This window comes from Mastigoproctus giganteus, chromosome 7 (assembly GCF_048544385.1).
Source record: "Mastigoproctus giganteus isolate SK-2022 chromosome 7, ASM4854438v1, whole genome shotgun sequence".
Taxonomy (NCBI): domain Eukaryota; kingdom Metazoa; phylum Arthropoda; class Arachnida; order Uropygi; family Thelyphonidae; genus Mastigoproctus; species Mastigoproctus giganteus.
The window spans coordinates 26,685,128-26,697,587 of record NC_143581.1 but is presented as its reverse complement, the minus strand read 5'-3'; the positions used below and the strand labels follow the sequence as shown (position 1 = coordinate 26,697,587).

Below are 12,460 nucleotides of genomic sequence, written 5' to 3'. Positions count from 1 at the left end.
TTTTTATGTTATTCATAAGAGTAAAATATCCATACAGCGAGGTGGACTCGTCTACGTTATTTCTTTAAATGCGCCTTTTGAGAGATTATTGTAATAAGAGAAAATAACGTTAATTTCAGATAAAGGCATCTTAGAAGAAGCATTGGTTACTGTGGGACTGTTTCTTCTCGAGAAATCCTAAAATCCGTAGGACGGATCTTTATCTCAACAGCCGCAAGAGAATAGCGATGTCCTTTCCACGAACTCCAGTCAATTCCATTGGCAGAGCTCGTGTGGTTTCCTTTCAAGTTAAGTCCATTGAGGTTGGACGCGTGGCAGGAGGTGTACCACCAGGCACCACTGTATCCTTGAGCACAGTTCTTCTCCCAAGAGTCATTGTCCCTGTCCTTGGTGGTGAATTTGATTCCGTTGTGTCCGCTGAAGGAATCACCTACAAAAACAAAAACGTACTGCTCTAAATAATTACAGGTTATCATGTCCCACTAGATATCGCTGCTTTGCAAAAGGTTTACACTTTATTCTTCCAAGATATTAAGAGATTCCAAGATCTTAAAACAATTTCCTCTTTACATTATACGTTTACTTTACTATAATGTATATTAATTTTACATTTCCATGTTATATATACTTTACCTTTCTCTGATATAACTAAATTATTATGGCTGATGGAAAATGCGTCTAAAATTGTTGAATACTATTTACAATCGAAAAGAAAATAAAGGAAAAAACTGACTCGAATAAATAATACAACGGTTTTTGATATAACAGAAGAGGAGAAAAAGCAGTATGTACTGAAACTTAAGAACAAGTTTGAGCTTCTGAAGACCCTTCAGGACCAAGATATCGACGAAGAATACAACGATTTTCTGAAAGTGATAAAGCCACAGAAACCCAAAGAAGAAAACATTAGTCAAGAAACACTTGTCATGATGAACCAAAGACGAAAATTAAGAGCAAGATAAACACTGACAAGGAGAAAATTGAGTATACTGAGTTATGGAAAGCCATTTGAGAGAGACTCAGAGAGGACATAAGAAGATTTAACACAAGAAAAGTAGAACAAGCATTAAGGGAAAAAAATGACTTAAATCAGAAGCCATGAGCAGTAATAGAGAAAGACAAATAATACTGAAACTGAAGAATAGCGATTGTGTACTTATAAATAGCAGAGAAGGCATAATTCAAATAGCAGAAGACTACTATAGAGAATTATACAAGGAGCAGGGGAATGATGCAAGCAGTGGAGAGGATGGATCGCAGATTGGTAACACACACGACATAAACCGATATTCTTGCTGATGAAGAAAATGAAGAATCAGAAAGCCCAAGGTGAAGATCAAGTTACTGTGGAGTTGTTGAGATTGGGAGGAGGAGACATAACACAGAAACTGGCAAGGCTCTTCACAAAATACATTAGGAAAGGCGGAGTGGAATAATGCAATCATAATTTTGCTGTATAAGAAAGGAGATAAATCGAAAATTGGAAATTATAGACCAATTAGCTTGTTATCCCACATCTACGATTTGTTCACAAAGGTCGTTACTAACAGATTAGAAAGAATACTTGATGAGAATCAACCGAAAGAGCAAGCTGGCTTTAGGACAGGATTCTCAACTATGGATCACCTTCACGTAATATCATAGCTAATGGAGAAAGCAAATGAATATAAAACACCATTATGCCTGGCATTTGTGGACTATGAAAAGGCATTTGACTCCACCCATACAGCATAAGGCAATGTTTCGGGCACTGGAAAGACAAGGCATAGATACCCCGTATATTATGATTTTGAAGAAAATATATGAGAGTGCTACATCCTTTATTAGACTAGACAAAGACAGTGGGAAATTTAAAATTGAGAAAGGAGTTCGACAAGGAGACACAATATCTCCGAAGCTGTTTACTGCTTCCCTTGAGGAAGCTTTCAGAAGATTAGACTGGTCGCAGAAAGGAGTCAATGTGAATGGAGAGTACCTAAACCATTTACGATTTGCAGATGACATTGTGATTATAAGCCACGATTCTAAAGAATTAGAGGAAAATCTAATGATGAACAAGTATGCCACGGAAAGGAAAATAATGATTGAAGGAGCAGTAATTGAAAAGGTGGAGTCATATACTTATCTGGGACAAGTTATTAGCTGTAATAATGATAAATGGCTGGAAGTCAAGAGAAGAATAAATTTTGGATGGATGAGGAGAAATATCCCAATTTGTCTGAAACGTAAAATAATGAACCAATGTATAGTACCCACCATGACTTATGGAAGCGAAACTTGGGCCCTCACCAAAAGAAGGGAAGAGAAGCTGGAAAACTGCACGACGAAGAATGGAATGAATCAGATGCATCTACCATTTGGCTTTCTCCAAATGGTAGATGTATCTGAGTGACGAGAAATGGGTGATGATAAAAATATTTCACTTAAAATTGAAATCGATGTTGACATAACAAAAACCGTAATTTCTAGTCGTCATCAGGCTAATGATTTCTAAATCATTCTGCCCTTTTCATGTCCTGTGTCTCTTGTTCCAATAATAGAGAATATCTTTTCTTTGGTCTACTGTTCTCAGAAATAAATAAAAGAACAAATTTATACAGTTCTATCCTGGAAAGTTTCGTTCAGTGCGCTCTGCCATTTGGTGAGAAGGAAAAATAACAAACTTGAAAAATAACAAAAGGAAAAATAACAAACTGGAAAAAACCCGAGTTTTCGGCGAAAAAATATGGCTACCCTCTCCTGAGACCGACTAACTCGGCCACGTTGTGAAGAAGGCCATTAAAAATTGTTCACCTCATAGACCAGACTCTAATTCTGGTCTGTTCCACCGGGTGGGGAGGACGGTGACTCTACCAACTGTACTACCCACGAGATTCTGTCTTCACTTATCTGTAGATCTAAGTTAAGATGTTCACTTGTAAAATTGTATTTTCATAAAAGTAACATTAACGTAACAAAATTTTTGAATAAGTATTAAGAAAAGATAGAAAACTCACGTATTGCTATCCAACTTACCAGCGTTTCCGGTGTATTCGCGAACACGCAGTGTATAATTATTTTCTTCACCATCAATCGAAAATTGGTCATACAAAGCAAATTTGGAGTTACCATCCATGTCTTTAAGATCAAACCTAATTGAGTTCTTTCTTTGCTCTGATAGTGCATGGATATTATCGTTCCCTTTAAAAAGAATTGTTATTAACCTATTTATATATCAAATTTAAGAAAAATAAATGGTTATATATTTTATAATATGGAACTTAAAAGAAATCACAAAATTAACAGAATCTGCATACATTTCTTGCAATGTTTAGCCAAACGTTCTTATGCCTGGTCCAAACGTGGACTGCAGTTGAGTTGATGGCAGTCCATATTTCAACCAGTGTCATGTATTGGTGATAATTCTTTATGGAACCTTGATGGAATCTTTCAATTCCATCTAAATTTTCTTCTTCACAATAATAGTTTTCCTCCTGGTATCACCACTCACGTAAAGATGCCAAGTTCCTCATTGTGATAATTGTCCTGTCCTGGATAATTATCCAGGACAGGATAATTAATTTGGCAAGATGGAGAAAAAGATCCAATACAGTTTATGCGACTTCACAGGATTTGAACTAAACCTTTTCTACTAAGTGTACAGGTACAGAGATTGTTTTTTTCAACGAGACAGGAATCGAACTAGACCTCGTATGTGTTGATGGCAACTGATCCTAGTTTAATTTTGGACCCCTCAAAAATAATGATTAATTCTACAGAGCATATGACAGATATGGCTGTAGGAACCTTTCAGGATTTGGCCATAAAGCATGATTATCTTCGATCACAGAATCGTGTTTGGCAACACGACTTCAGGAACTAACGTATATAGAAATATATTCAAATCTATGGCTTACCTAACCAGAATTCGCGATCAAGATCTCCAAAACCAATTTTGTATTCTTCCCAACCTTTATAAAAGTAATCATTTGGTCGTCCAAAGTCTCCTCTCCTTTGAATTACCTGCAAAACAAAGAACGTTTGTTATTTTGTTCGAATTATAGTTTAAAATAGTTTCGTTTAAAGATTACAAAGATGGTCATTAGCTAATTATCCATAATGAATCATTTCACGTAGCATCAGCAAGGTGTATAGAAGTCCCCCAAACTGATTTCTAAAATACCAATGTGTATTTTTATTTTCCCAATATCTACCAAATGATTTTTTATTCCAACTACTTGTATCCAGCTCTATCCACAATATACGTTGCAAGGCTCAGCTCTCTTCAGGTCAAAATCCAGTTCTTCGCCGATCATTTTACCATCACCTCTTCATTGTTGGGATTCAGTGTGTGATTATTAATTTATTATCAAATATGTACCATTATCTTAATACAGTAAAAGTTACGCTGACAAATATAGAATCATATTTAGCTAATGTATTCTCTTGACGAATTACAAAAATCAAAAATATAAGGCCTTTGTTGGTAGCACAGGTGCAAGAATCCCCGTCCCCCACCATTCCGGGTACAAAACGTTATTCATATGATTAATGGGTGGAATAATATTAGGTCCTTAGTATTTACTGAATGTAGGATAAAAAGGGAGTTCCACTTACTGTCCATCCTCCTCCGTCAGTAGACATGTCACAGTAGACGTCAATATTATCCCTAATTACACGATTTCTGGGCCATATCTTATAGATGCCACTGGTGTTATAACCTCCTTTCAGTACTTCGACACAATCCATTGGTTTGTAAATACATCGCGAAGAGCCCACTGTAATGAAAATAGAATTATACAATGTAATGAAAGGGTGCAATGCTTCTGTTATAGATGGATGTATAAAGAACGTGTAAGGTGAGGAAGATAGAATGAAAAGGACAATAAAATCAAAGTTGTTTATTGTGTTGAAAGTATTTCATCTGTGAGGATGGATCATCTGACCAAAATATACGAAATGTGTACCAGAATTTGTTTATAGAATTGACACCTCTCTTTACATTTCTGCAATCTACGTTGAATGAGCTGAGTTCTGATTGTATGAGAGTGATTCTCAGAAGATTGACTTCGGAATTTATTTCCAAGTCCTTTTCTGTTGGGGAAATGGCTTTTTGTCAAAGAAACTCCGAGTTCAGAATATTACAATATTCTGAACTTTTAATCTTTCAGCCAAAGCTAACGAGGATTCAGTATATTCTCGTCATAAATCTCGTGCCTTTTAATCCAGCAGTGAATTCAGCTACTGATTGAAGGCGTTTGGCGTGACCCGACGCTGTGGTTCATCCCAAAGGCGTCTTAAGGTCGGGATTCCTAATAGCACAAAAGTACCGAACTTAATCTCGCTGACGTCCATGGATGGAGGGTTGTTATTCCTTCTCATAGAATCTACTACACTAGCCTATCGTGAATAATCTTCAATAAATTTCTCATTTCGTGAATTGGGTTCGAATCCAGACCTTTCTTTCTGAAACTTTAAGTATTGAAAAACAAGAAAATAAAATAAAAAACGTCTCTTACCTTGGGACAAAATATCTCTCAATAAAGCAAATCCTTCATCAAATTTTTCCTTTGTGCGAATTACGTTGCAGTTTAAGTCATCTGATGCTTTATTGAATATGAAAAGCGTAGAAACGAGGAACAGTACTTGCGGTAACACCATCTGAAATATGACACAACAGAATTTATCTAAAGTGAGCTAAGTGAGAATTAATTTTTAAACATCTTTACGACAATTAATTAATGGGCTAGCAAGAAAAAACTTTCCCAATAAATATATTCAGAATTACGAACACCCCCTGATAAAAATTATAAACCACCAAAATCTTAAGAACTTACATTATTTCCTTCTGTTTCTGAAAAAATATTGCGACGATTTTTTTGTAATTATCTGGAATGTTCCTTGGGCAGTATCCCTTCGTGCCCATAGCACATTTCATGGCAACTCGGTCCCTTATATATAATTTGCATTAACCCCCCCCCCCTTTTGCTTATTCCAGTTCACTCCCAGGTTTGGCTGCAATAAAATGTTATCAAATTGTACGACTGGCAAACATCCTGTGATAAGATCTTCTTCTTCTTCCAGTCACGTAGCTTCCTGAGGAGCTGTTGTGGACCAATTTCTTCGATCTTGCACTCTACGAACGGCATGCCCTGAAGGTCACTGATCCTATCATTCCACATGCATCCTTCCTCTGCTCTTCTTCCCCTCAATATTTCGTGAATGAGTGGAAGTGATAAGATACTGGATTCTATAATTGTACAGAAAGTATTTATATGAAACAGAGCTAAATTGACTGTTTAAATATAAATATATTCTGTACACCCAAAGGACGATTTCTTTGTAAAAAATTCGTTTTTTAACAACAATTTTAAAGTATTCTTCTACTGAGGTTCTAACAGCAAACTTCCGAGGTTCGAAATATTGAAAAAATTCGACTTATCGTTGTTCGAGTTATCCGGAGGCTACTCCATTTTTTCAATATGAGTTTCTGTGTTCGTTTTATACATTGTACTTCCACATTTAATTTTAAACAGTGATTGGAAATATAAAAGCTGTGGAAACACTATACTAATCATTGTAGAGTGGTTGTGGGGTGTACAGCCAAGAAGATGTCTGCAACATTGCATGAGGCATTTTTTGTAGTCTTCGCTGAATTGTGTCTTTTAAGCTAAAGTTGGAGGTATTATTTTCTTTAAACGTGCCAAAGAAAAGGCTCGTTTTAATTCTCTTGTTTCGCTGTGTCCATTTTATTTATTTAATTTTTTATTTCTGTTTATAATTTTATTAAACAATTAAATGTTTTGGGGTTTATTCCTTAATTAAATATATAAAAAATTAATTTTAAAACAATAGTCAATTTAAGATTTAATTGTAAAATTCATTTTGAGTAGTATTTAAAAGTACATTAAAATTATTTTTTTATATTATTCATAAAAGTGAATATCCATACTGCCGACGAGATGGACCTTGTCTATACATTTTTGTAGAGTGCACCATTTGGGACATTATTAAAATAAGACAAATTAACGATAATTTCACAAAAAGGCATCTTAGAAGAAGCACTGGCTACTGTGGTACTGTTTCTTCTCAAGTTATCCTAAAATCCGCATCACGGATCTTTATCTCAACAGTCGCAAGAGAACAGTAATGTCCTTTCCACGAACTCCAGTCAATTCCAGTGGCATAGCTCTAGTGATTAAAATAAGACAAATTAACGTTGACGTTAATTTGTAAGACAAATTAACGCCTTTCAAGTTAAGTTCATTGAGGTTGGATGCGTGGCAGGTAGGCGGTGTACCACCAGACACCACTGTATTCTTGAGCACAGTTCTTTTCCCAGGTGTCGTTGACCTTATCTTTGGCTCCGTTTTTTTTAGATTAAGCAATCGCCTACAAAAACAATAAATGTCTCACTACATGTGTAATACATTTCAGAACAGAAATGTAATATTTTTTGTGGATTTTTTTGACTATGATATCACTATCATAAATCAGTAAAATTCCAATAACTGCAAGGATCAAATACCTCAGTTGCCTAACTTAGAGATTTGGTTGTGCTTTGTTGGAATTTTCTTCTGGAACTGCTGAAAGCCAGAGTTTCTGGGAGAAAAACCATGCAACCCTGTCCTGAGGAGGACTAACACAGCCATGTTGTGAAAAAGGTCCAAAAAAATGCCTCCTCTCAACGACGGGACTTACACTCACGATATTTTCACCCGGTGTTCTTCTTTTGATCTGATAGTGCATGGATATTATCGTTCCCTTTAAAAAGAAATATTTTATTAACCTATTTATATATTAGAGTGAATAAAAAGAAATTTTTATATCTTTTATAAAATGAATCGTTAAAGAAATCATAAAATAAACAGACGTGGCGTGCATTTCTTGCCAAAAGTTCTTATGACTCGTCCAAACATAGACTGCAATTGAGATGTGCAGTCCATTTTCCGACCAGTGCCATGTGTCATCAATCTTTCAATTCCATGTAACCTCCATTTCAACAATATTAGAGTGTCTCTTGGTATTACCAGTCAGGTAAAGGGATCAAGTGTCTAACTGTTTTGAATGATTTAATTTCAACTCAAATAAGAAATATTGAAAAGACAAAATTAAAAAAATTTCCAAACACAGGCAATCCCTTGGAAATACCTGTTGAACTTAGATTATGAAGGGCTTGCGCACTCAGTGACAGGGGTTTAGAACAGGACAAAAAAAAAAGAATATAAATCCCTTCATAACAGGTACCATATTTATTTATTTAGTGTAGATGGTTCCAGCCGGAGTTGAGCAAACCAGAGTTGTATACTTGTACAGATACCGTTCTTAGTAAATACAATCAGAACTATGGTATCCAGAGAACGAAAGCATTGGACATTAGAACAGTAGAAGAAGGTGATGAATATACTACACAGTCCCGGCATCAAATAGATTCAAGTGAGGATGATGTATATCAAAAAGGAAAAAAAATAAGAAGAAAAATGGTTTGAACCCCATTGAAATTAAGCAGTGTAAATGTGGTGGTTTGGGACGAATTTCAGACAAATAAATAGAAACCCTGCCTTCTTCCAATCTCACCAGGGTGTTATCAATGTCATTAAAGCCACATGAGCATTATTCCGGATAATGAAATGCATTTTGCAAGATGCTTTTTTAATTTAGTGATCCAGTACACATTAGAAGATGGTGTATAGGTACATACAATAATTGATAAAAAATTGCTAGCTGATTATGAAAGGGTGTAATGCTTCTGGCATGGATATATATACAACGAACATGTGTGTTTAGAAAGATAGAATGAAAAGTTAAATGAGATGACAGCTGTTTATTGTGCTGAACTTATTTCATCTGTGTGGTCATCTGAACAAAATGTGGACCAGTATTTGTGTATGGCATTGACAACTGTCTTTGAATTACTACAATCTACATCGAATAACCTGAGTTCAGATTGTATGAGGGTGATTCTATGTAGATTGTCTTCAAAATTCATGTTCAAGTCCTTATCTCGTGTATAAATGGTTTATTGTCAAAGATATTGGACCCAGCTGGTAAGGCAAGATGAAATTGTACACTTTACCCATCCTAAAATATACCGTATTTTGCACAATATAAGGAAAGGATTAAATATATTTTTCTGTTCTGTACAATATTCTGTTTTTTTTTTCTTTTCTGTTTCAGTAAAAGCAGGTAACGAGGGGTCAATGTATTCTGTGTATAAACTGCGCTTATTTTAGCATGGCCTTAAATTCAGCCACTGATTACAGACTTTTGGCCTGACCCGAAGCCGAAGTTCCGGTTCATCACAAAGACGTTCAGTGGATTTAAAGACGGGATTCTTGATAGGCCCAATTCTCGCTGACATGGACAGGATCTACTAGCCCAGTCTAGCCTAAATCATCATCAATAAATGTGGCATTTCGTGAATTGGATTCGAATCAAGACCTTTCTTTCTTCATTTCTTTTTCTGTGGAGCTTTGTGAATCGAAGAAATTTAATATATATAAAACAAAAATCGTACTTTTAAAAATGCACTGTATTTCGCGAGGTATAGAAACAAGAAAATGTAAAACACTCTTACTTTCGGACAAAACATCTCTCAGTAAAACAAATCCATCATCAAATTTTTCCTTTGTGCGAATTACTTTGCAATTAAGTCATCTGATGCTTTACTGATTAAGAAAAGCGTAGAAACGAGGAACAGTACTTGCGGTAACACCATCTGAAATCTTACACAACTGCTTAGGTCTTTTAAGACCTATTCCGTTTGTAAGACACAAAGTCTTACAAGTTAAATTTAAATATAATTTAAGAAAGAATGCTAGATAGTGATATTGTAAACCACAAAGGAAAACACTTAAAGTCACAAATATTGTTTAAGATAATGGGTCTCGCGCTAATGGAATTAATTTAAGAGAAGGTTAAATTTAATGTACAAGCAAATATACCTTGAAGAAAAACATTAGAAACAGATATACGATCAGTGCCCACACCGGAAACAGCAAGCGAAGATAGCAAGACGGAACAGTGGGGGGTCAACTGATAGTATGGCAAGGGACGGTTTGGTCCAGAGATGACAATAGGGGTACCAGCGGGGGCGCTCTTGTTTACTACAAACAGAGGTGGTGTGGTCATTTTATAATAATGCGAGACGAATCAAGAAAATGGACGCAGGTGTTTTCCGGATGGAGTCTGAGCTCCGAAATTCTGGTCTTTTCCAGAATATTCGAGAATTCTATAGAAACGGAAGTTCTCTCTACACCGGAAGGGGACGATGATGGTCAGATAGAAATGATTGGTTGAGGAAAGGAGGGGCGTTACTAAATTTTGGGAAATAAAAGGGGAAGAGCGCGCGCAAAAGAGAGGGGTGATAAGATGTTTTAGATATGTGATGAAGTTTTTCGGAGATAATTTTTCGAGATGTGATAAAGTTTTTTTGGAGATAATAAAGTTTTTCGGAAGATGATAAAGTTTTCTTCGAGAGTGATTTTTTGGAAAGATAAGCCCAGGAAACAGTCCCCGGAAGCGATCCACCAGTAGAACCAGTTATGGTGAGTTCACTAAATTCTGATAGTTTTAATAAAGTGTAGATGAATTACAGAAAGGGGAACTTTCTCGAGATGAAACAGAGAAGTCCGAAAGCGTCCACCGAGAGATATATTTGAAAGGAGGACAGCGAGAAGAACACCATACCGTCCTGTGGAAATAAAGTGATGAGAAGCGGCTCCTACAGAATGATCCGGCACAGCAAAGAAGGATACGACACCAGGATGATCGTCAAAGCGGAAAGTGTCCCTGGCAAAGTTTAGAATTCCAGATGAACGTTCCCAAACCAATGGAGGACCCGATGCAGAGCAGAAAGTCACAGGCCACACGTTGTATTAGCGGTAAGATCCAAATCCCCAGAAGTAAGTGGTTAAACAACGAATTTACCTCTATGTAATTGCAAAGGACTGCAGGGAAGATAGATAAATATTAAGGGAGATTTAGGGAAGCATACAGTTAAGAGTTAAGTTAAGGTATAGATAAGTAAGGAAATATCATAGAAATAGTTTAATGAAGGATGGTTTACAGTTGTGGTCTATTTACCGATCAATTAATGGAGTAAAAGTAATAATTTTGGACGGGTTAGCCTATAGAGCAGGTACAGTTGTATGTTATTTATATAATGTTACTGAAGTAGAGAAATTAGTCGCTATATGCTGAAGTTTACCTGAGGGAATGAAGAAATAAATAATCCCATGTATATTTCATTAACATGTAACTTTAAAGTACTGGGGAGAGAATAGAATAGAATAGTTTGTAGAGTGGACATAATTCCAGAAGAAGAATTGTATCAACCATGAAGAAGAATGTAGGATTGTGCTAGTTAGGTATGAAAAAGAAAGATATAAATATATAAATAATAAATGTCAATTGTAATTAAGAAAGAGTTAAATTAAACTGATTGTACGAGATGTTAGTGGGCCTATAGTAAGAAGAAGATGATGGATGGGAGAGCCTAATGACCAGGAACGTGATCCATGCCTTGTACCTATATATGAAGTGAATAATGTGTAATGATTTGTCTTATCTTTTATTTGTAAGTATGTATAATAAACTGATTGTATTTTACTTAATGCAAATAGTGTTTGGTCATTTCTGAACACACAGCAAAACCCAAAGGAGGAGTGCACTAATATAGGAACTCCCACAGAACCGGAATTCTTCTGTGAGATAACCAGTCAGATGCAAAGTGGGGAATATAAATAACAAATAATAACAAAATAAAAAGTAATATAAATATATATATAAGAAGAAACGCCACCCCCCACAATTGGCGACCCAGCTAGGGATAAATAGAGATAGATTGTTACATCATTAAAACGCCACCCCCACACGTTGTAGCTGTTGGAGGTGGTCTTGATCTCGCCATCGTATTCTCAATCGGCCCACTTACCTCTAGTTTGCAATTAAATGCTAATTTTGAGATCCGGTTTGGGTTCATTCTTTCTGTGTGACTGATACATTTTTACTGATACCATTTTATGTCATTTACCATATTATCTACTTTTAATTTGTCACGAATATCTGGATTTCTTTGATGGTCTAGCCTTCCAAATCCGAATAATCGTCTTAAAAATCTCATTTGTGCTGCTTCTAGTTTTTTGTTCATCTCTCTTATTTATTGAATACAAAACCCATTTTGTATTCTTCCCAACCTTTGTAAAAGTAATCAGTTGATCTTCCGAAGTCTCCTCTCCTTTGAATTATCTGAAAAACAAAGAACTTTTTTTATTTTGTTCAAAATAATAGTTTAAAATAGTTTCTTTTATTAGAAACAGTACTTGCATTCATCTATAACTATTATAGAGTTTGCAAACTGCTTTTTTCTCTTGAGCAGTTTAAAAAGAGTGGTCATTGGCTAATTATCCATAAAGAATGTCACGTAGCAGCAGAAGGATGTAGAGAACTCCTTCAAGGTGCTTTACAAAATACCAAAGTC

General features: G+C 35.7%; 1 protein-coding gene across 1 annotated transcript; it reads right to left on the bottom strand.

The window, feature by feature from the left end:
• Nucleotides 1-146: 146 nt before the first annotated feature.
• On the bottom strand, nt 147-12,130 carry LOC150082723 (techylectin-5A-like). Its single transcript, XM_090378255.1, has 6 exons — nt 12,014-12,130; nt 5,499-5,640; nt 4,597-4,757; nt 3,897-4,002; nt 3,016-3,180; nt 147-430 (listed from the first exon to the last, which is right to left on the bottom strand). Exons 1-6 carry the CDS (start codon nt 12,128-12,130, stop codon nt 147-149), a joined length of 975 nt encoding a protein of 324 aa, XP_090234381.1.
• Between the last annotated feature and the right edge of the window lie 330 nt (nt 12,131-12,460).

Excerpts from the sequence above, each read along its gene's own strand:
- LOC150082723 (XM_090378255.1), bottom strand. The coding sequence starts at position 12,130 with ATGAACAAAAAACTAGAAGCAGCACAAATGAGATTTTTAAGACGATTA. Across the intron at positions 5,641-12,013 it reads AATTAAAAGTAGATAATATG|ATGGTGTTACCGCAAGTACT; the intron begins GTAAATGACATA and ends GTCATATTTCAG. Across the intron at positions 3,181-3,896 it reads TGATCGCGAATTCTGGTTAG|GGAACGATAATATCCATGCA; the intron begins GTAAGCCATAGA and ends TTCTTTTTAAAG.